The 23,832-nt window shown below is 39.8% G+C and overlaps 1 protein-coding gene across 2 annotated transcripts in view; it reads right to left on the bottom strand.

Annotated features, from left to right (window-relative positions):
* LOC124132163 (inhibitor of nuclear factor kappa-B kinase subunit alpha-like) overlaps positions 1 to 22,544 on the bottom strand; it is a 39,351-nt gene extending 16,807 nt beyond the window's left edge. The window contains exons 1-12 of one of the 2 annotated variants that reach the window (XM_048400876.1): positions 22,489 to 22,540; positions 22,110 to 22,216; positions 16,603 to 16,711; positions 13,776 to 13,991; positions 12,957 to 13,115; positions 11,878 to 11,967; positions 10,309 to 10,433; positions 6,793 to 6,900; positions 5,558 to 5,690; positions 4,819 to 5,010; positions 2,776 to 2,904; positions 1,206 to 1,297 (exon numbers count right to left, since the gene is read on the bottom strand). In XM_048400876.1, coding sequence (XP_048256833.1) covers positions 1,206 to 1,297; positions 2,776 to 2,904; positions 4,819 to 5,010; positions 5,558 to 5,690; positions 6,793 to 6,900; positions 10,309 to 10,433; positions 11,878 to 11,967; positions 12,957 to 13,115; positions 13,776 to 13,991; positions 16,603 to 16,692 — 1,334 coding nt within the window. In that variant the 5' untranslated portion in view covers positions 16,693 to 16,711; positions 22,110 to 22,216; positions 22,489 to 22,540. Of the gene's footprint in view, positions 1 to 1,205; positions 1,298 to 2,775; positions 2,905 to 4,818; positions 5,011 to 5,557; positions 5,691 to 6,792; positions 6,901 to 10,308; positions 10,434 to 11,877; positions 11,968 to 12,956; positions 13,116 to 13,775; positions 13,992 to 16,602; positions 16,712 to 22,109; positions 22,217 to 22,488 lie in introns of both variants that reach the window. The other variant, XM_046495917.2, reaches the window with a different exon arrangement.
* Between the last annotated feature and the right edge of the window lie 1,288 nt (positions 22,545 to 23,832).

The following is a 23,832-nucleotide window of genomic DNA, read 5'->3' as shown; positions in this document are numbered from 1 at the left end:
TCCCCAAGCTCCTTCCCAGCACGTGACATCTTCGTTACACTCTCGGTAACATCGCTGCCACCAGTGTAGCAGCGGCCATTACAACAATTACCCTCTAATCCCAAATGTAGTAACGTTTATACATTTGTTTGTGTCTTTGGGAATGCCATAACAGTTAATTTTGAAAAGGTTTACGGCTGATCATATTTCCCCGATGAAGTTACCTTTTTGTTTGTTTGATCAGATTGGTTCGAGAATGCAGATTATGAAAAAATCAACCAAATTCACCCTTACATTCCTACTACTGCAATGACATGATATATGCAATGAAACAGAAATTCAAATTGACAAACAAAGAAAATAATTAAACTGGGGTAAGAGTATTCGGCGTCACGACAGGCATCACTTGTTTGTATACATAATGGTCAGTCGGTTGCGAGTTCAACTCCAAGCATGGTTTTAGCCACCTATCACAGTGTGGAGCTTTCACTGGTGGCAGTGATAGTATAGAGAGCTCCGCGACACGGGATACTGCTGTGAGGAGCTTGCTCTGTCCCTATTAAGGGGAGAGCATCCATAGACTTGAGTTGGTGAGTTGTAGTTCTGTGGTTTCGCGTTGTGTCAAATTAATGCAGAGAAAACGCCATCAGTGGTCCAGGTGAAACATGTATACCATTTCCCTGACTACTAACAAGGGTGGAGCTGACAAACCAAGCATGATCATCAGGGCGAATCTGGGATTTGAACCCAGGACCAGCAGGGTCCTACCACTGATGTTTTCTTTACACTTTCAATCTTGAGTTCAATCTTGAGTTTGACACTTTTCAAACCATTTAATATTCATCAAGATCAATAACAGAGAATCAGTCTTCCCATGATAAAAGTATCCTTAAAACTCAATATATAGAATCAGTCTTCCCATGATAAAAGTATCCTTAAAACTCAATATATAGAATCGGTCTTCCCATGATAAACTATCCTTAAAACTCAACATATAGAATCAGTCTTCCCATGTTAAAGGTATTGTCATAACTCAGTACAGAGAACTATCTGTTGGATACACATTGGTGTAAATAATTGTACCTGAGGTAAATTCCTGTGGTACTTGTGCCGAAAACGACAATTATTAGGGCCAGTGCTGAGAAAGTAGTTAATTTCCCTGCTCTAGATCTTCAATTATTACCATTGACCAGATTTCAGGTGTAATACAATGTACTGCAACTTACATGGCCGCCCTCTGACTTAGTATCAACCTCTTAAAGTCCAGATTCTGTTCATGGCAGAAGTAGACTGAATGTGCCCAGGCCCTTCTCTGTTCCTGTAACACCATAAACATCATTGACAACATCAAAAACACCATTGAAACACCATAAACATCATTGAAACACCATGCCCATCATTGAAACACCATACCAATAATTGAATTTGACAATATCATTCTCATCATTGAAAACACGATGAGAAACACTGATGAGTAACACTGATGAGAAACACTGATGAGTAACACCGATGAGTAACACTGATGAGTAACAGAGATGAGAAACACTGATGAGAAACACTGAGTAACACTGATGAGAAACACTGATGAGAAACACTGATGAGTGACACCGATGAGTGACACTGATCAGAAACACTGATGAGAAACACTGATGAGTAACACCGATGAGTAACACTGATGAGTAACAGAGATGAGAAACACTGATGAGAAACACTGATGAGAAACACTGATGAGTGACACCGATGAGAAACACTGATGAGTAACACTGATGAGTAACAGAGATGAGAAACAGAGATGAGTAACACTGATGAGTAACACCGATGAGAAATGAGAAACACTGATGAGAAACAGAGATGAGTAACACTGATGAGAAACACTGATGAGTGACACCGGTGAGTAACACTGATGAGTAACAGAGATGAGAAACAGAGATGAGTAACACTGATGAGTAACACCGATGAGAAACACTGATGAGTAACAGAGATGAGTGACAGAGATGAGTAACACTGATGAGTAACACTGATGAGAAACACTGATGAGTAACAGAGATGAGAAACACTGATGAGTAACACTGATGAGTAACAGAGATAAGTGACAGAGATGAGTAACACTGATGAGTAACACTGATGAGTAACAGAGATGAGTGACACTGATGAGTAACACTGATGAAAAACACTGATGAGTAACACTGATGAGAAACACTGATGAGAAAAACTGATGAGTAACACTGATGAGAAACACTGATGAGTAACACTGATGAGTAGTGAGTGAGTGAGTGAGTATGGTTTTACGCCGCTTTTAGCAATATTCCAGCAATATCACGGTGGGGGACACCAGAAATGGGCTTCACACATTTTACCCATGTCGGGAATCGAACCCGGGTCTTCGGCGTGACGAGCGAACGCTTTAACCACTAGGCTACACGACCACCCCAACACTGATGAGTAACACTGATGAGTAACAGAGATGAGTAACAGGGATGAGTAACAGGGATGAGTAACACAAGTGTTTGTTTGTTTGTTGTTTAACGCAGCACTCAGCAATATTCCAGCTATTTTACGGCCTGACAATCCAGAGATTGACATTATGAGCATCGATCCATGCAGCTGGGATACGATGACATCCATCAACAAAGTCAGCGAGTGTGACCACCCAATCCCGTTAGTCGCCTCTTATGACAAGCATAGTGGCCTTTTACGGCAAGCATGGGTTGCTGAAGACCTATTCTACCCCGGATCTTCACGGGTTGAGTGACACTGATAAGGGACACAGATGAGTAGGTGCATCTGCCGACTCACATGTGCCGGGAGGAGTGTGCTGGGTTCCTTCACAATCAGTTGAACCATCCTAGGCAGTTGCTTCTGCTTCCGGGGGCCGGGCGAGGAGTTTCCTTTCCGGAACAGAAATACAATCCATTCCTCGTCATTCTGAAATTAATTTAATAAGAGTGAGTGAGTGAGTATGGTTTTACACCGCTTTTTAGCAATATTCCAGCAATATCACGGCGGGGGACACCAGAAATGGGCTTCATACAATGTACCCATGTCGGGAATCGAACCCGGGTCTTCAGAGTGACGAGCGAACGCTTTAACCACTAGGCTACCCGACCGCCCCTAATTTAATAAGAGAGTAAAGACTGTACATAAATATTCAGCTAATGAAACTGATAAATACATGTCCTGACCTTAGCAAACTATCTGCATTGAGATGTGTTCAGTTATACAGGGAGGTTGAGAGTGACTCACCGGTTGGTAACTTCTACAAGCTGACCAGTAGAGTGACTCACCGGTTGGTAAGTTCAAGCTGACCAGTAGAGTGACTCATTGGTTGGTTACTTCTACATGCTGACCAGTAGAGTGACTCATTGGTTGGTTACTTCTACATGCTGACCAGCAGAGTGACTCACCGGTTGGTTACTTCTACATGCTGACCAGTAGAGTAACTCACTGGTTGGTTACTTCTACATGCTGACCAGTAGAGTGACTCACCGGTTGGTTACTTCTACAAGCTGACCAGTAGAGTGACTCACCGGTTGGTTACTTCTACATGCTGACCAGTAGAGTGACTCACTGATTGGTTACTTCTACAAGCTGGCCAGTTGAGTGACTCACCGGTTGGTTACTTCTACAAGCTGGCCAGTTGAGTGACTCACCGGTTGGTTACTTCTACATGCTGACCAGTAGAGTGACTCACCGGTTGGTTACTTCTACAAGCTGGCCAGTTGAGTGACTCACCGGTTGGTTACTTCTACAAGCTGGCCAGTTGAGTGACTCACCGGTTGGTTACTTCTACAAGCTGACCAGTAGAGTGACTCACCGGTTGGTTACTTCTACATGCTGACCAGTAGAGTGACTCATTGGCTGGTTACTTCTACATGCTGATCAGTAGAGTGACTCACCGGTTGGTTACTTCTACATGCTGACCAGTAGAGTGACTCATTGGCTGGTTACTTCTACAAGCTGGCCAGTTGAGAAACTCACCGGTTGGTTACTTCTACATGCTGACCAGTAGAGTGACTCATTGGCTGGTTACTTCTACATGCTGACCAGTTGAGTGACTCACCGGTTGGTTACTTCTACAAGCTGACCAGTAGAGTGACTCATTGGCTGGTTACTTCTACAAGCTGGCCAGTAGAGTGACTCACCAGTTGGTTACTTCTACAAGCTGGCCAGTAGAGTGACTCACTGATTGGTTACTTCTACAAGCTGACCAGTAGAGTGACTCACCGGTTGGTTACTTCTACAAGCTGACCAGTAGAGTGACTCATTGGCTGGTTACTTCTACAAGCTGGCCAGTAGAGTGACTCACCAGTTGGTTACTTCTACAAGCTGGCCAGTTGAGTGACTCACCGGTTGGTTACTTCTACAAGCTGACCAGTAGAGTGACTCACCGGTTGGTTACTTCTACATGCTGACCAGTAGAGTGACTCATTGGCTGGTTACTTCTACATGCTGATCAGTAGAGTGACTCACCGGTTGGTTACTTCTACATGCTGACCAGTAGAGTGACTCATTGGCTGGTTACTTCTACAAGCTGGCCAGTTGAGAAACTCACCGGTTGGTTACTTCTACATGCTGACCAGTAGAGTGACTCATTGGCTGGTTACTTCTACATGCTGACCAGTTGAGTGACTCACCGGTTGGTTACTTCTACAAGCTGACCAGTAGAGTGACTCATTGGCTGGTTACTTCTACAAGCTGGCCAGTAGAGTGACTCACCAGTTGGTTACTTCTACAAGCTGGCCAGTAGAGTGACTCACTGATTGGTTACTTCTACAAGCTGACCAGTAGAGTGACTCACCGGTTGGTTACTTCTACAAGCTGGCCAGTAGAGTGACTCACCGGCTCTGTCCAGCACTGATAGGCCGGGGCGCTGGGGTCCGGAGGAATGCCGCTTGCTAGGAGGATGTCCTGCTCCGCCACCGGGATCTTTGTCTCCTGCTCGATGATCAGCTGCAGGTTCTGCATCGTGTGCTCCTCCGGCACAGGGTACGTGATCAACTGGTTCGCCTCCACGTACAGGATGTGCACAATCTGTGACAGAAAGACAAGATGTGCACAATCTGTGACAGAACGACAGGATGTGCATGATCTGTGACAGAACGACAGGATGTGCATGATCTGTGACAGAAAGACAGGATGTGCATGATCTGTGACAGAAAGACAGCATGTGTGACAGAAAGACAGGATGTGCATGATCTGTGACAGAAAGACAGGATGTGTGACAGAAAGACAGGATGTGTGACAGAAAGACAGGAAGTGTGACAGAAAGACAGGAAGTGTGACAGAAAGACAGGATGTGTGACAGAAAGACAGGATCTGTGACAGAAAGACAGGAAGTGTGACAGAAAGACAGGATGTGTGACAGAAAGACAGGATCTGTGACAGAAAGACAGGATCTGTGACAGAAAGATAGGCTGTGTGACAGAAAGACAGGATCTGTGACAGAAAGATAGGCTGTGTGACAGAAAGACAGGTTGTGTGACAGAAAGACAGGATCTGTGACAGAAAGACAGGATGTATGACAGAAAGACAGGATGTGGTCCCTTATCCCTATTGATATCACAACCAGTCCACTGACCTTCAAGTCCAGCGCATGCTGCAGCATGTTGAAACACTTGGGCCTCTTGTCCGGCGTGAGGCCCCCTCCCCTGGCCTTCGCGTCCCAACGCAACATCTTCCTAAGCCACTGCTCAAAGTAGCCCCGCATTGTCCTGAGGGAGACAATATCTCACATCAAACATTTGGATAACTAAACATGCTCTATGGACAAGTAGATTCAGATTTGCGAGTTGTCCAAAAGCCTATGTTATTTGCATATTCTTGGAGGAAAGTGTAATCTTCTGATGAACAATGTTTTAGATCTGACATCTTGAACACATTCATCCTCATTCATTGACAAATATGAAAACTTTTGACACAAATGTTAACAAATTTCACCCCATCTTGAATGTCACCAATTGACTAATAATATAGACTGGCTTCTGGCTGTGATTGCATTGCATCAGCTTGGTAATGTGTAGAGACATCTTTTGATGATCTCTTCTGGTGAATTATTCTGAGATGACATCCCATTGAGGATTGCCATTGTTTTTATGCCTCATATCTTTATGCAGAGAAATGTAATTATTTTCCCATATGGAACAGAAGGGATCAGCGTCTTCCTGACCCCACACTCTGGTGCAGTGGTGACTCAGCATAACACCACTGCCACAGGCTAATTTGCATATCATGTGACTGGACTTTTCTCTTGTTTGTAAACAAACGCGATCTTTCAGAAACCAGTATAGAAAGGACTAATGCAAGTATTTGGGGGCGCTTTACATATTGTTTTGCATAATTATATAGATATACTTCTACAACTGCGACAGTGACAATATATATTTATACATCAAATTAACCTTATCGCTAACTCTCCGTTGGGCTTCAATGACAGCACGTGCAGCCGCACAACCAAAGTAAACAAAGGATAACTAAGTAAAAACAAGTCGATTTTCACGTTTTATGATACTTTCTTAATGAACCGTAACCATTCTTTGACATTTGTTTATGAAAATGTGAAAACTTGTCAAAAATGAAACGGATGAAAAGCATACGCAATATCTTGAATGGACTATGAATGATGTGATGAAGCGTCACATGGCGCTGGCCTGTGGCAGAGGTACTATACTGGCTAGCTGCCGGCCGCATGGAACTCTGGGTAGGAGAGTGTTCTGACCCTACGTCACAGATTCCTGACCAGCACTGACAGATAAAACAGATTCATTCATTTGTTAGTGAAGAGTTTACTTCTCCACACATAACTAAACTACAAACCTGGAAAGGTGGTTGGGAGCCGGAAGCCTCTTGTGGAACTTCACCTCTCCTGTGTTAGTCATCTCTGCACAGATGTCTTCTGGGGACTTCTGGCACACCTCCTTGTGCCTGCAGCCAGACACACACTTTCACAACACATCTAACCCCACATATTGGGTAATATAACTACATTCACAACACATCTACCCCAACATATTGGGTAATATAACTACATTCACAACACATCTACCCCCACATATTGGGTAATATAACTACATTCACAACACATCTACCCAAACATATTTGGAAATATTCCCATAGTGAACCCCAAATTATCGAGTAATATTCGCAAAATATGTCCCAAATATACTATATGTTATAGTGTCTTTAGCTGCCATATACGGTGCCATATTAGGTTAGCAGAAAAATATTTTTCTGCTAACCTAATATGACACTGCATACGGCAACTAAAGCCATTATAACGAATTTATTATGCTGAAAAATTTTCATTATGTGGTATCCATCTTGCACTACTTTTCTAAGCTCAGTACGCAAACGTTAAGGGTCAAAGGGAGACTACTCTTCAAACCTAAGAGGCCAAACCATGTTGACAATTATAACTATAATCTTTAGCAAAGACTTGTATATACGTCCGTGTCTTTAGCAATAAAGTCACGACCGTGATTTGAAATTCATTAATGTCCCTGTATATCACAATTATTGATATAAAAACACAAAACAGTGTTGAATAACAAATTTCTGTACCAGAATTTTCATGTGATACATGTGAAGTGAGTGTTGGAAAATCCTGAACATGGCTGTTACCGACCGTATACGGTCTCAAAACAACCAACTTAGTTTTTTATTGACGTATACGGGCTCATGTGGGGTCAGTAGTTCTGCTCTCTGATTGGTCAATCTCACTTGGGTGATATCTTGTTCACAATACATTTACCCTTTAGTAAATCTAACCCTACAACAGTCCTAAATGCTATGTTTTACAAAAAGGATGAGATTCACGAACATCAGCAGTCCTGTCAAGTCAATCTTAGAACACATAACATCAGCTGTACTAAAGTGCTACGCGTATAGTTATTTATTTATTTTAAATGTATAGAGTGAAGCTGCAACTAAACTTACATGATATTGGAATAAATTAATCCTGATAAAATAATAGTTTCAGATACAATGCATACGATCATTGTATCCAAATTCTTTAAAGTTATAGTAGAGGGATAATTTTTAATCAGCTGTAGATTCCGGAAACGTGTGCACAGCTGATTGTTGCTTCCTGCTTAGTTTACGAGACAATACACACGGTAATCTTAATCTCTGCCTATAAAACAATGCCTATCAGAACAGGAAATACAATTTAATTGTTAAAATCATCATGTCTAGAGATGTTTTATCTCAAATTTGTATTCACCAAGTTTAATTGTTATGATCTGTTTGTTTCCTTGAATTCTCTGAAGGGATATGTTGTAATTATTTTCTGTGGAACACATTTTTATTGCAAATGTAGGCATTGAGTATGCACTGGTGACGTGCTTCATTCTGATTGGCTTTATAGACGGGGTACATGAATTAGCATTGATTTTGAAGGCTTGTACAGGGGGGTCGCCTTATATGTGTGGTCGCTTTATAGACGACGATATACAGTAACTCTTTTCTACAGGAAATATGAGGGTTCTGGAAAGAAATGAAGTGTACTGTAATACTATTTCAAGTACTGGAGTGTAATATTTCTTGTAAAGAATTGGGTATCCCTCAGGGTGCAATAATCCATTCTATGCAATCTGCATCCATTCTTTATACATTTGAGTATACTGGATGCATATTTTCGCATCATGTTAAAACCTTGTCTGCTAACTGGTAATCAACTTTCTGTGTTGGGACAATGTCTCAATAACTTTCAAGGTACAGTCATCCCCCACGATAACGCAGCAGATCCCCCCGCGTTATCAGACACTCGTGTTATTCCAATTATGGAATGTAGGTCAGATGATAGTTCAACTAACAAGAACAAGGATACATGTGTGTAAATGTGCATGGTTAAGATAGAAAAATTGACGTTTGTTTTCTGAGAAAAATAAATATATGAGGGTATTCTTCTTTTTTTTCTTCAGAGGATCGATCTTTTGTACAAGTTTATGTAGCCTGTTATTGATAAAACATTCATAAATTATGTTTTAACTCATTTTAACCCCATTGGCTTCTAGCTATGTGTTTTCTGTCTATCGTGTTGTGAAAGCATAATCCCTTTGTTGTCACACCTACCTATGTTATCCCACTCATATATGCCCTTGTTGTTACTGTTAATCCTCTGCTGTTAATCCTCCACTTGCTATATATATTCTGCACTATGTCCCTCATTCAGTCTTGCTTGACAACGGTATAATACCGAAACGTTGCTTTTTACAGTATTAAAGAAGTTGTTATCCATAAAAATTGTGTCTATCTTGTCATCCGTCAACTTCTAAGTAATGCCTATCAAACAAAATATGTTTTAACTGCTTGTTGACTTAGATCAACTCGACGACTGGACATTCAGCCATTTTTTTAGCGATGCCACTAATCAGGATTTTCTTGACAAATAAGCCACTTCAACACTATTTCAGACTGCAAATTATTATACTGTATGAAATAACATGTGGGTTGGATAATAAAAACAAATGTTATATAACACCATAGAGGTACCAATTTCATGCTAATTTCAACACACCTTATCAAACATTGGAGCAGCAGCATGGGGGTTGATAGCCAATCAAATGACTCGTAGGCTATTTGTTTGCAAAAAGGAAGGTAATGATTGGTTGATCGCATTAAAATCCGGAGAATGTAAACTTTACCAAAAGAATGTAGAGAAACACGATGGAAGTGATACAACACAGGATTTATTAGATAAATTGATAAGTATATGACAACAGACACAAATATTTATCACAGCATATAGTAGTGTGATTTCATCACTCACTTCTTCTTACTTTAATTTTAACTCTTACAAATTGCTTTCTTTCAGACTGTATGTGATGACTATGCAATTCTTAACTTTCGGATGTTGCTCTGGATTAAGTACTTATTCCAATGACAACACGCGGCACACTTGATGTTCAAAACTATTCACGAAAGTTCACAGCTGAAAGGGTAACAACTTACTAACAAGGTTAATGTTTATTTAATAATTAAAGTTAAATTGATGAAGTTGGAAGTCTGATCCTAATTAGATATGGGGAACATACGTCGTGTGTTTTTAGCAACTAAAACAAACCAGGTGTTCATAGTTGTTTGGATATTTATTTTATTAGTTCATCACTGTTCTAGTAATGATGTTGAGAGCAAGAGATTGGTAACAGACCCCCAGATGGTTTAGTGCCTCCATAGTTTAGGTTGATCTTGATTGGATCAAGCAAAAAAGGACAACCATAACATAAAGCTAGCATCTAATTTCACGCAAGGCATTAATCACGATGTCTAGATCAACACTGTGGAAGCATACGAGATGACAGAACCAAGTGGCGCCCTCTGGAGTCTACTCACCATCTGACTGGAGGCACGGTGGGCAGGAAAGGCCGGAATCCCACAATACACTCAAACACAACTGTCCCAAATGACCAGTAGTCCACGGTGCATGTGTATCTCTGGGACGCAAACAGCTCGGGGGCCTGGGGCAGACACAATCACAGAGTCAGTGAAGTGCATTTATTTCTGTTTTGAACAATCTCCCAGCATGTGAACTTAACATGGGGGCAAACCTGCACTAACACAAGCAGTGACAAAAACATGTACAAGGGGGTGCATCTGAGTTGTGAAACCACTATCAGCAGATCCTGGTCAACTAAGGGAGGCAACTTTCCAAAGCAGGATGCAGCACATACCACTGAGCCATTTTTACCCCTCATGAATAAATGTGAAAGGCAATTTTAACATATTTCTCTGCTTATTCAGGACCTGTGCCAAGATTATTCTGTAGTAAATAGCTGGATAAAAGAAGTTAACTCTTTTCAGACAATCACATTGAAGTGTTAGCTGTAGTGAGCAGGCTTCCAGGAGAGTGAGTGAGTGAGTGAGTGGGTGGGTGGGTGGGTGGGTGAGTGAGTGAGTGAGTGAGTGAGTGAGTGAGTGAGTGAGTGAGTGAGTGAGTGAGTGAGTGAGTGAGTGAGTGAGTGAGTGAGTGAGTGAGTGAGCAATATCACGGTGGGGTACAGCAGAGATGAGGTTCACACATTGCACCCATGTGGGGAATCAAACCTGGGCCTTCAGCATGATGAGCAAACACTTTAACCACTGGGCTACAGTACCACTTCCCAAGTGAGTGTAATTTGGTGATACTGGCAGTGGTTGTTACATGTAGGAGCTGTCACAGATGTCTGTGATCATGTTCTGTGGTTAATAGCTGACTCAGCTGTATTCCAGCTGAGTAATTGCAGCCTGTAGATAACCTTGGACCAGACAAACCAGTGGTTGATAGAATGAGCAAAGATCATAGCAGGAAGACATGATTTCCGTTCCAATATCACATGTTGTTTGTTTGTTTGTTGTTTAACGCTACACTCAGCAATATTCCAGCTATATGACGGCGGTCTGTAAATAATCGAGTTTGGACCTGACAATCCAGTGATTGACATCATGAGCATCGATCCAGGCAATTGGGATACGATGACATGCATCAACCAGGTCAGTGAACCTGACCACCCGATCCCGTTAGTCGCCTCTTACCACAAGCATAGTTAGCTTTTATAGAAAGAATGGGTTGCTGAAGACCTATTCTAACCCGGATCTTCACGGGGCCAATATCACATGAGTCACATTACATGAGTCACCTTTGACAAAATATTTGTATGAGTCAGTTCTAGTTCCGACACCTGACAAGTAAGAAATGACAAGGAGCACTGTAAAGCCACTCTCACCAAGAATTACCAAGAATTCAACATTTTGATTTGATTGGTTGGTTTGTTGTTTAACGCCGCACTCAGCAATATTCCAGCTATATGACTGCGGTCTGTAAATAATCGGCAAGCATGGGTTCCTGAAGATCTATTCTACCCCAGATCTTCACGGGTCTCAACATTTTGAAAATTGTGCAAGATGAAATAAAAAGGTTCTCACGAGGTACTGCAGAGTTCCAACGAATGAGGTGCACACACTTCCCTGGTCCAGCTCCTTGGCGTAGCCCAGGTCTATGAGCTTGTACACAGTCTGAAACACCGAGGACAACATGGGCTGACAGCTCCGGCATCACATTAGCATACAGTTCCCCAGTCTACCAATGCCGGTACAGGTTTCATGTGCAGTACCCAGGGGATGGAAGAACAGGGAACTATTTGCTTCCAGAGAGTCAGCGTTGTTTAACGCCAGTCAGCAATATCCCAGTTATTGCATAGTGGCCTGCATCTTCCTGAGGCAAGGGTGTTAATTGACTGTAAAAGTCCAGTTTCCACCCATGCCAAACTAGGCTGTTATTCCGGAGTTACATTTTGGGTGGACTAACAATTCTTTGCATCGTCCAATCAAAGCTGCATAACAAACTAGATATCCGGTTCGTAAACAACATTGATTTTGGTCGACTGCAGGATGTGCAGAGCATGTCTATGTCAACTGGGCGTTGACAGATATTTTTCAAATCTTTTCATGTTTTTAATCAAGGTGCTAAAGTGATTTGATGCACTTTGCGAGGTAAGACACGTTTTGTTACAGCATAGATCTTGATTATCGATTTGATCGTCTTTTACTGGGCGCTGCCATTTTGTTAGACGCAAATGCAAGTAATATGAGAGGTGGAATCTGATTGATCAATAGGAGGGACATAGAAGGGACCCAACACTGGTGGCGCTACGACCGAGCCATGAAACTCCAGCCTAGTCCGGCAAGGGTGGAAACTGGACTTTTATAGACAGTTAACGCCCTTGCCTTGGGAAGATGGTTGGATACACCAGATACACCAGTCACTAAAAGCTGAGCAAAGATTCATGCCGCTGGGTCGCAAGTAGCCGAGTCAGCGAATGTGACCACGTCATCCATTGTAATCAGTTCTCAACACCAGCATCAGTAACTGGAAACCAATCTACCCTGAAATCTCAACAGGGACAATTGGTTCCATGCACGTATGTGGCTGATTCTTGGAATATCACATTCCAAAGATCTACCAAACAAACAGTAATGAAATGACCGTATGTTTTGATTCCTACCCTTTCCTCCACTTGCTGCAGTACAATATTCTCAGGCTTCAGGTCACGGTGGATGATCCGGTTGTCATGGAGATACTCCACAGCCAGCGCAATGTCCCGCACCAAGCAGCGAATGTCGTACTCTCGCATCCCACAACAGTTTTCAGGTTTGTTCAGCACCTGTGGATTGAAGTTTGTCCCTCTCAGTTTAGTCAACACACATTAGGGAGTGAGTGAGTAATGTTTTATGACGCTTTTTGCAATATTCCAGCAATATCCCGGTGGGGAACACCAGAAATGGGCTTCACACAATGTACCCATGTCGCGAATTGAATCCGGGTCTTCAGTGTGACGAGAAAACTCTTTAGGCTACCCGACCGCCCCTCAACACACATTGAATCATGTACAAGGAATAGAGATATCAGAAAAACATAAATAAAAGTGAATATTATCATGATTATCATATAAGGCTAAAAAAGATAATAGTCTTGGTTCTCAGGCACCACCCGCATCATCATAAAGTCTGCCACATGTTTCGTTTTTATTTCCATTTTAAAAAAACCACAAACAAAACAATCTTGATACTTGAAAAACAATGCCATCCAATATAGCACTCAGTTACTTCCCTTAAGATGCTCACTGCTTAACTGCACATCTTGTGTTTTTGTCATGGTGGCAATTGGAATTTGTATGCTTGTTTATGAAGGGAGGCCCTTTTACAGGTTGATGTTAAACAACAAACAAACAAAAAACAGTACATATGGTTCACATTAATGAACACACTTCAAGAATGTGAGATTATTTTTTTACAAAACTGGAAATGCTGAGAGAGTAACCTACCCGTCTCAGGTCTCCCCCAGCACAGTATTCCATGGCCAGCAGGGGGACCTCATCGCCAGTGACATCAAGTCGTGGAGGGACCTCCCGGGCAGCAATCACGTTATCGTGACACAGTCGCTTCATGATGTCTACCTCCATCTTCCATCGCTGCCGATGTTTGGGCGACATTTCGTTCTGCACCCGGCATCGCTTCAAGGCGATTTGTTCCCCATTCTCCTGGTAATGAAAGTAAAACAATCAGCATCCTATTTTTATATACTATACTGAACAACAAAAGTTCCTGTGATATTGAATAAGATTTAATGCAAAGTTATGTTTTTTACCAAATCTAAAACAATTTCGGTTTGCAACAGATAAAAGACTCCTGTAAGTATTCAAATTGTTTAATTTGCCATACTGACTTCAGAAAAAGTGATTTCATAAAAAAACCATGAACATCCCAAAATGTCAATTTACAAATCAATAGTGTGTGTGTCCACCTCTGGTTGGGATGCAAGCAACACATCTTCGTATTGGTGTCACAGGAACTTTTGTTGTTCAGTATATGTTAAAGTTACGTCCATACATCAAACAATATCTGTTTGCGTTTATCTGAGGGTGATATGGGTAGATTGTGAATCTTTTTATTATTATTGCCTATGTATCCTACAAGGCAAAAGGATACATGGGTAAAAAAAACAAAACTTTGTGTGTGTACGTATCCATTATTAAATGACAATATGATTGATCGATCCTGATTTTAAATCTAAAAACGTATATAGATACAAATCTCATGCCACATCAAGACTCAGTAATTATTTTGTCCTTTTTAAAAAGAAATTAAATTGAGACAAACTTAAATTATTATTATCTACAAATGAAGGCCACGAAAGCATGTAAATAAGAATATATATAAATATGTATAAGGAGAACTGACCTTTGTGGTACTAGGCCATTGTAAATTGACAGATTGTGATGACTGTTTAATATCTAAATTTAATGGTGGCTATTTTAAAATAGATGCTTAAAAACTCTGGGTCGGGCGCAATAATATTTATTGAACAAAACTACACGAACTGCATACTAGTTTCCTGACAGTCGGATGCTGATGCAAGGCAATACAAAACTTTGGCAAACTTTGCACCATAGATTGTCATAAATGATACTTCATGTGAAACACCCCACATAAGATATGCCAGAGCTCCAGTTAAGCTTTTGGTGTTGTGGGTATTTTACCCATGCATTTTAAAATCATTGGGTATCAGTAATTCTATCTGCGTATTCAAATTTCTGTTACCCACTAGTTTTTACACATGTGGGTATTTAAGTTAAATATTTAAAAACACTATTCATCTAGTCCCTGCAAACTGGTGTCGTGTGGGTTCGAGAGCTTTATAGGACTAAAACATACCACGATACTTCCACAAGAAAGTGTGATGGCAATTGATCATGATGTAACTGTCATCGTGGAGTTTGGCAAGGTTGACGGAATGCCCGTTTATAATTTCAAAATAAGTTGCTGATTTGCTAATTGAATACAGAGGTTACTTTTCACAATATTTTGATGATACGCACAAGTTTTATTTTTGTAGCGTATCTGTAATGTTCGTTGCATGTTTGATACGCTTGGATTATATTTTACTGCGTATTTCTGCATTTCTGATGCGTATTTCACGCAGATATCTGGAGTACAAAGGCAAGGCGGTTCAAGACCTAGGTACAGCATAAAATATGGATTAATAATACATGAATACCTCCTCATACAGCTAACATGTGCATGGTGTATCCACATATTTCATATCACTGGTGAGCCGTGACACACTTATGCACAGATTACTTTGAAAACATTTGAGATATAACAAAAACAGTTGCATTCCATCTTTGACGTTTGACATTATTGAAAATAACAAGTCTGTATCAGTAAATCCAATGTTTATTTCATCACAATAGTTGATGTAAGTTATTATCGATGACAACAATTTCATATAGATAATCGTTAATATTTCTTCCAATTGACGATAATTCCGATTATCAATCTTTTTAGCCGGCCCTAACAGTAGCAGAACTAATCACAGGCCAAGCCTGGACAACAAGCACCAGCAGGCAGCTGACCAGACAGACTTTATGTGCAGACACCTTGGGCTGGCTATCGATATAGATTATTATCGATCAGTTATCCATAAATATCAGAGAAGTAACTGTAGTCAAATAAGCACACACTGGTGATATTAAAGGTGAGTGAGTGAGTGAGTATGGTTTTATGCCACTTTTAGCAATATTCCAGCAATATCACAGCGGACGACATCAGAAATGGTCTTCACACATTGTACCCATGTCGGAAATCGAACCCGGGTCTTCGACGCGACAAGCGAACGCTTTAACCACTAGGCTACCTGACTGCCCCTATTAAAGGTGAGATTCTTAGATACTGGTAAAGATATTAAGATTAATAGCCAAGTTTGTTTCCATATCATATCAGGGCTTGCTTACGTTGCCATGTTTTAGTCTACTAGTCCTTATCATAACAACATATAGCAAAACCCTTAAAAATAGCAAAAATAGTCCTTCTGAGACCTTAACTATTGGGAATTTGGCAAGGACTACAAGACTTGTGCCAATTTCTAACACCGAGTAAACCCAATTGTATAATGTTTGTGTTGCCTAGTCCGTGGCATGGTGTTATGATCTGGAAACTATTCGATATTATGTTCAGTAAATTAGGAGAAGAATTTCATATTTCAGTAACTGACAGTCAGGAGGACATCAGATAATAAACCGTAACACAGGTTCACACTGATCATGCTGATGACATGGTGAGCTAAAAACCAGTTGAATACAATGTACTCACATCATTTTCCCATAGCACCACCGTCCCAAAACCACCGGATCCAAGTGTCTTAACTTCCCTCCAGTTTCCCTTCTTTACTGGCTGTGTCATTCCAGGGACACTTCACCACCTGAAATACATGCCACCATGTGATATATGTGATATACACCTGAAATACATGCCACCATGTGATATATGCAACATACGCCTGAAATACATGCCACCATGTGATATATGCAACATACGCCTGAAATACATGCCACCATGTGATATATGTGATATACACCTGAAATACATGCCACCATGTGATATATGTAATATACACCTGAAATACATGCCACCATGTGATATATGTAATATACACCTGAAATACATGCCACCATGTGATATATGTAATATACACCTGAAATACATGCCACCATGTGATATATGTAATATACACCTGAAATACATGCCACCATGTGATATATGTAATATACACCTGAAATACATGCCACCACGTGATATATGCAATATACACCTGAAATACATGCCACAATGTGATATATGTGATATACACCTGAAATACATGCCACCATGTGATATATCAAATTTACACCTAAATTACATGCCACCATGTGATATATGTGATAAACACCTGAAATACATGCCACCATGTGGTATATCAAATTTACACCTAAATTACATGCCACCATGTGATGTATGTGATAAACACCTAAAATACATGCCACCATGTGATGTATGTGATAAACACCTGAAATACATGCCACCATGTGATTTATGTCATAAACACCTGAAATACATGCCACCATGTGATATATGTCATAAACACCTGAAATACATGCCACTTTGAGATATATGTGATAAACACCTGAAATACATGCCGTGTGACATATTTGATAAACAACTGAAATACATGCCACCATGAGACGCATTTGATAAACACCTGAAATACATGCCACCATGTGACATAGGTAATAAACACCTGAAATACATGCCACCATGTGATATATGTAATATACACCTGAAATAATGCCACCATGTGACATCTGTAATATACACCTGAAATACATGCCACCATGTGATATATGTAATATACACCTGAAATACATGCCACCATGTGACATATTTGATAAACACCTGAAATACATGCCACCATGTGATTCATGTGATAAACACCTGAAATACATGCTACCATGTGACATACGTAATATACATCTGAAATACATGCCACCATGTGACATACATAATATACATCTGAAGTACATGCCACCATGTGACATCTGTAATATATACCTGAAATACATGCCACCATGTGACATATATAATATACATCTGAAATACATGCCACCATGTGATATACGTAATATACATCTGAAATACATGCCACCATGTGACATATGTAATAAATACGTAATATACACCTGAAATACATGTCACCATGTGACATCTGTAATATACACCCAAACACCTTGTGCTATTGGACAAGCAGCCTTATGGTCTTCAAAAACTAACTTCCGTATGATTGCTTAGATTTGATCTCCTGGATGATATAACCACAATTAAACTGCATCACAATAATTTGCAGACCACTATGATGTCATTGGCTACTGACGCCCACTTAAGCTGGTTAGCTGAACCTTTTACACTCAAAACACTGCTTATCTATGATCACAAGCTGAAAGATTGGAAGAATTATTTGGATGATAAATAGAATCATTTGATATGAGTGAGTGAGTGAGTTGGGTTTAACGCCGATTTTAATAGTATTCCAGTTATATCACGGCGTGTCAGCTTAATGTGGGAGGAAAGCCCGAAGTGATGCAGGTCTCAGACGTTTACCACTTCGGTGAAACCCACGAGCACAGGTATGGTGCTGACAAACCTAGAAACATAATTCGGGGCGAACCGGGATTCGAACCCACAATCATAGGTTTCTGGCGTGTCCAAGGGACGCAACTCTGCACAGCGAATCGCGGCGCCTCAGACAACTGGGCCACCCGTGCCCCCCTCGTTTGATATGAAACATATATTAACAATATATATGACATCAAAAGACACTAGGGTGAGAATCTCTATCACCCATATTATATGTAGGCGGTAAAGAAAAACTCAAATAAAATATTTTTCAACTTCCAGATTAATATTGCTACAAACATGTTTAATAAATGATAAACAAACACGTTTGGGATGATAAATAAAATGTCAAAAGACACTAGGGTGAGAATCTCTATCACCCATATTATATGTAGGCGGTAAAGAAAAACTCAAATAAAATATTTTTCAACTTCCAGATTAATATTGCTATCACCCATATCACACAGTTTCCCATTGCAATGATAACAATGCTTGCCTACATGTATACATGGAATCTAACACATCCATCATTTCCTTACAGAAACTTACTAGCCTCACAACACTTCCTTGCTTGGCATGTTAAGACAGTTTAACATTTATTCCATGTCCAGTAACCATGGTAACCAATATGAGTAAGGCTCTAAAGATTTGCCAAATAATCTGTTCATCTCACTGATTTTCCCCCACTATTCTATCCTACACAATGATGGTTGACAAACTGGACATAATTTATGGATAACAACTTCTTTAATACTGTAAAAAGCGACGTTTCGGTGTAGATGCTTATACTGTTGTCCTGCTTGACAATGGTATAAGGATCTACACCGAAGGTTGTTATCCATAAATTGGGTCTACTTTGTCATCTGCCAACTGCCAACCGTATTCGACGTAATAAGTGCCCCGCTCTAATAAGCGCCCATTTCGATATTTGCTAATATATTGGATAGTGAATAATCCCAATAAGCACCCCTTCCGATTGATCAGTGTACACAAGACTTATTTATTCGCACTCATGTGTTGTTTTTTTATATAAGGGCAATTAAATTCTGGAAAATATGTGTGTCATGTATGATACTTTTCTTTTGTATCATTTCAGGCTGTCAGCATAAACCACGACATTTACGATCTTTCAACTCTGTCTTTTTTCTCACCAAAATTATATTCAAATAACAGCCCCCTTTTTCTAATTTTGAGAGTGCCCCGGGCGCTTATTACGTCGAATACGGTAATGCCTATCAAACAATTCACAATGATGGTTGTATGGCTCCCATTTGTTACCATGACAAACTGTCATACACATCATCTTTAATCACATAACAAACTCAGGCCTTTTATTTTTTTACTAATTAGTTTTCAAATATTTTGGTCTGAAATTAAATGTAGTGGTAAAGAAAAACTAAAATAAAATATTTTTCAACTTCCAGATTTACACTGCTACTAACATGATTAATGAAAGATAAACAAACAAGTTTTAATTTCATAACCATGGCAATATACCGGAACATAACTGATTGGGATGTTTGTTAGAATAAAGATGTTTATACGTATCATTCACCATTTCTTACAAACAGCGGCGATAAAATCTCATATTTGTTCCAATTCAGCCAAAAATTGTCATAAGTCTTTTTATATATATTTTAATTTAAGTTTTTTTATGTTGGTCAGTCTAAAAAAAACAACTAAAAAATAAAAGCCTTACCACTGAGACATGCGCATGAAGGATGAGAAAGGACAAGGAACTTTTTTTTGTACATCGTGACATTGTTGTATCGGTAAATGTTTAATGTTGATGCTGTATCGATACAAATTAATAATCGTAAACCACTACTACAGAAAGTCTACAGGCTTGACAATAATAACATAACACGACTAATATACTTTGTGTAGAGCATACAACACACTTGATTTCCTTGTGGAATTACCATAAGCATTCACGGTATCCTTTAGCAAGGGTGTAAATGTATTTATAGTACATATGAATCTCTTATTTTTATTGTGGTTTTCAAAAGATTTGTGGTATAAGTGACGAGAGGATTCCTTTATCGCCTATCAAAAGAGTTTCTACAAATGATAATAATCCAAAACAATGACGTTTTTATTGCACTTTGCATTCCAAAATGTGGTAACATGTTTTGACCTATCACTTCTATTTATGGTACATATAAATCTCTTATTTTTATTGTGGTTTTCAAAAGATTTGTGGTATAAGTGACGAGAGGATTCCTTTATCGCCTATCAAAATAGTTTCTACAAATGATAATAATCCAAAACAATGACGTTTTTATTGCACTTTGCATTCCAAAATGTGGTAACATGTTTTGACCTATCATTTCTGTTTTCAATCTGACATGTGGTTTTCAAAAGATTTGTGGTATAAGTGACGAGAGTATTCCATTATCATCTATCAAAATAGTCTCTACAAATGATAATACAGTAAACTACGGTTATAACGAACACACTTATAACGAACTGACGGATATAACAAACTTACTTTTTTGTCCCTAAAATTTGATGTAGTTATGCTGTATATATGCCTATAACGAAGTACGGTTATAACGAACTAAAATTAGTGGTCCCTTTGAGTTCGTTATAACCGTAGTTTACTGTTATCCAAAACAATGATGTTTTTATTGCACTTTGCATTCAAAATGTGACCTATCACTTCTGTTTCCCTTGACACCCCCCAACCCCATCTTTGTCTTGTGCGTGGGGGGGGGGGGGGGGGGGGGAAGGTTTAGTTTTGGGTCCTATTGGGTTTCAAAGTTATAATGGCAAAGCAGACAAGTAAATAATTGTCTGTAAACTCTGACACAACCAACTGTCTTACAGTGGTAAGATGATTAAGAAGCAGGCTCCCTTAGACAGAAACCATTGGATTGTGGCAAGCGATAGAAGATCACATCAGAGACATCAAGAACAATTACAAATACGTCTGAGATAAAGATTTAATGAAATATTTAGTTTAAACATACGTCTGTTCAATCTGACATTTTGTGCAATCAGAAGAATCGTGCAATATACATTTGAATTTGAATAGACATACATTTAAGAATCACGATATATCATGATACTAAAACTTATTTATCAATGACATACCTACTTTTTGAAAGAGCAAATTGACAAATAACTTGGCTCTGTTACAACTCAAGTGTTTTTCAATAAACAAGCACACAGCAATCAGTTACTTCATTGTTGAACATGTCAAAAGTAGAGTTCTTGTTCTAGGCCTACCACCTTGAAGATCCGGGATCTTTAGTAATCCATGCTTGCCGTAAAAGGCGAATGTGCTTGTCATAAGAGGTGACTAACAGGATGGGGTGGGTGAAGCTCACTGACTTGGTTGATGAAAGTCATAGTATCCCAATTGTGTGGATCGATGCTCATGAAATCAATCACTGGATTGTCTGGTCCAGACTCGATTATTTAGAAACCGCTGTCATATAGCTGGAATATTGCTGAGCGTGGCGTTAAACAACAAACAAACAAACTTTCTCGGGTGTTTTAACAGTTGATATGGTACACAGTTACTTGTGCTGTTGTAACAGTTTTATGGGACTGACCACATAGTGATCTGTCATTGGTTGCATTTCAGCTCTAAATCATTCAGTATTTTAATGTTCTGGCCATCAGGAAAGTGTGCTTATACATCTAAATAACCATCTAAAAATTACCTTTCGATATCCAAAAGAGATAGACGTTCACTGATGCAGTTTCCGAGATAGAGTGGACAGTAGGTCTATAATCTTCAGTCCGACTGAGATTTTCCCGTGTGACAGTGCTGGTGGAATGTTTATGTTAATTCGTATACTGATCTGTTTGTATATTTTCATCATATATAGATCTATACTTCCTGAAACGCATACATCGATGAGATAGTCTCAGAAACTGGAGCCATCACTGTGACTGACATGACAGACAAATGAATCTTATCCTTGAGTTTACATCACAATAAACACAATTATTTCACTTATTTTGCTACTCGAGAACTTACTTCATATACTCAATACCGCAAACTAATACATCACAGAGCAAAGATCGCTGGAAACTTACCACAATACTTATATGTGATAGTCAAACCAATGTAACAGGAAGTCTTCTGAACCTCGTTTCGATGTGAGTATTTCTAAAAATAACTTCAGGATTTCCTTCAACCACGTGACTGTACTATTTATAGGGCGGGAATTTTGACGCGCAAAACACCGCTTGGCGCGCTTTATAACGTGATAGGTTGACCGAGTATTTGACGCTGGTGTGTTGTTGTTATTGACTGTTGACCACGAACTAAATTATGGCGAACCCTAGATTATATTTCACCCGAAACCCCCCATGTGAGCATGTCCAGTCCCTAATAGATTTCGCAGTTTGGGTACAAACTCATGTCCTGTTTTACATTACACCAATAATTTAAGCCGAATTGAGAATTATTGAAAACATGCAGGTTTATCCTCTAATTATTTCATGGTACACCCCCCAACCCCTCAAACACACACGCGGGGGCGTGCGCGCACGTTCTGTTACCGTCGAGACTTATAATTAAAACGAATTAAGAATTGTTACCATGAAAAACCCTCAAAAATGATATTAATAATAAATGTAGTCATGCAGATACGTTTATTATGATGTCGTGGTTTATTAATTGTATTGATTGTTGTTTCAATAAAGCGTGTGTGTGAGCGCGCGCGAATGCCGAATACCCTTCAAATAAAGCCCGAGTCCCACGTACCACACTGCCGAGTCCCAAATACCCTCTAAACAGACCGTCCGAATCCAGCGTACCACGTCCCGAATACCCTCTAAAATAGACCCTTAATCCTGCGTATCATACAATCGAGTCCCGAATGCCCTCTAACTAGACCCTCACCCCACCCCCCTCCGAATCCAGCGTACCACGTCCCGAATACCCTCTAAAATAGACCCCGAATCCTGCGTATCACCAGAGACCATATAATAGATATGGTCTCTGGTATCACAAAATCGAGTCCCGAAAGCCCTCTAAATAGACCCTCCGAGGTCGGATTCTTTTGAGGGTGTCAACAATATTTAAATACGGGTAAAAAATTTTAAAGCTTGTACATTTTATTAACATCCTTAAAGAAGCTGTACATAATATTGATATTTCACATAAGAAATAAACGACTCGTGGTCGTTGTTTATCGTACAATAAAAAAACTACAGGGAGGATAGAGGCTGCGCCCCTCATGGTTTATTCTCCCTGCAGTGATTTATTGTACGATAAACAACTCCCACTCGTCGTTTATTTCTTAAATATAAGACAACTGCGCCATAAATCACAAAGGACAATGAAGAACGAAGCGTGGTTTATTTCACGAAAAAACATTGTTCTATCATGACGTCGATTCTTGAGATTCGAACATGCGCTCTCAACGTCATCAT

The sequence above is a fragment of the Haliotis rufescens genome, unplaced genomic scaffold (assembly GCF_023055435.1).
Source record: "Haliotis rufescens isolate VD_foot unplaced genomic scaffold, xgHalRufe1.0.p SCAF_20, whole genome shotgun sequence".
Classification (NCBI taxonomy): domain Eukaryota; kingdom Metazoa; phylum Mollusca; class Gastropoda; order Lepetellida; family Haliotidae; genus Haliotis; species Haliotis rufescens.
Note: the sequence above shows the minus strand (reverse complement) of the source record. Positions and strands in the feature narration are given on the sequence as shown.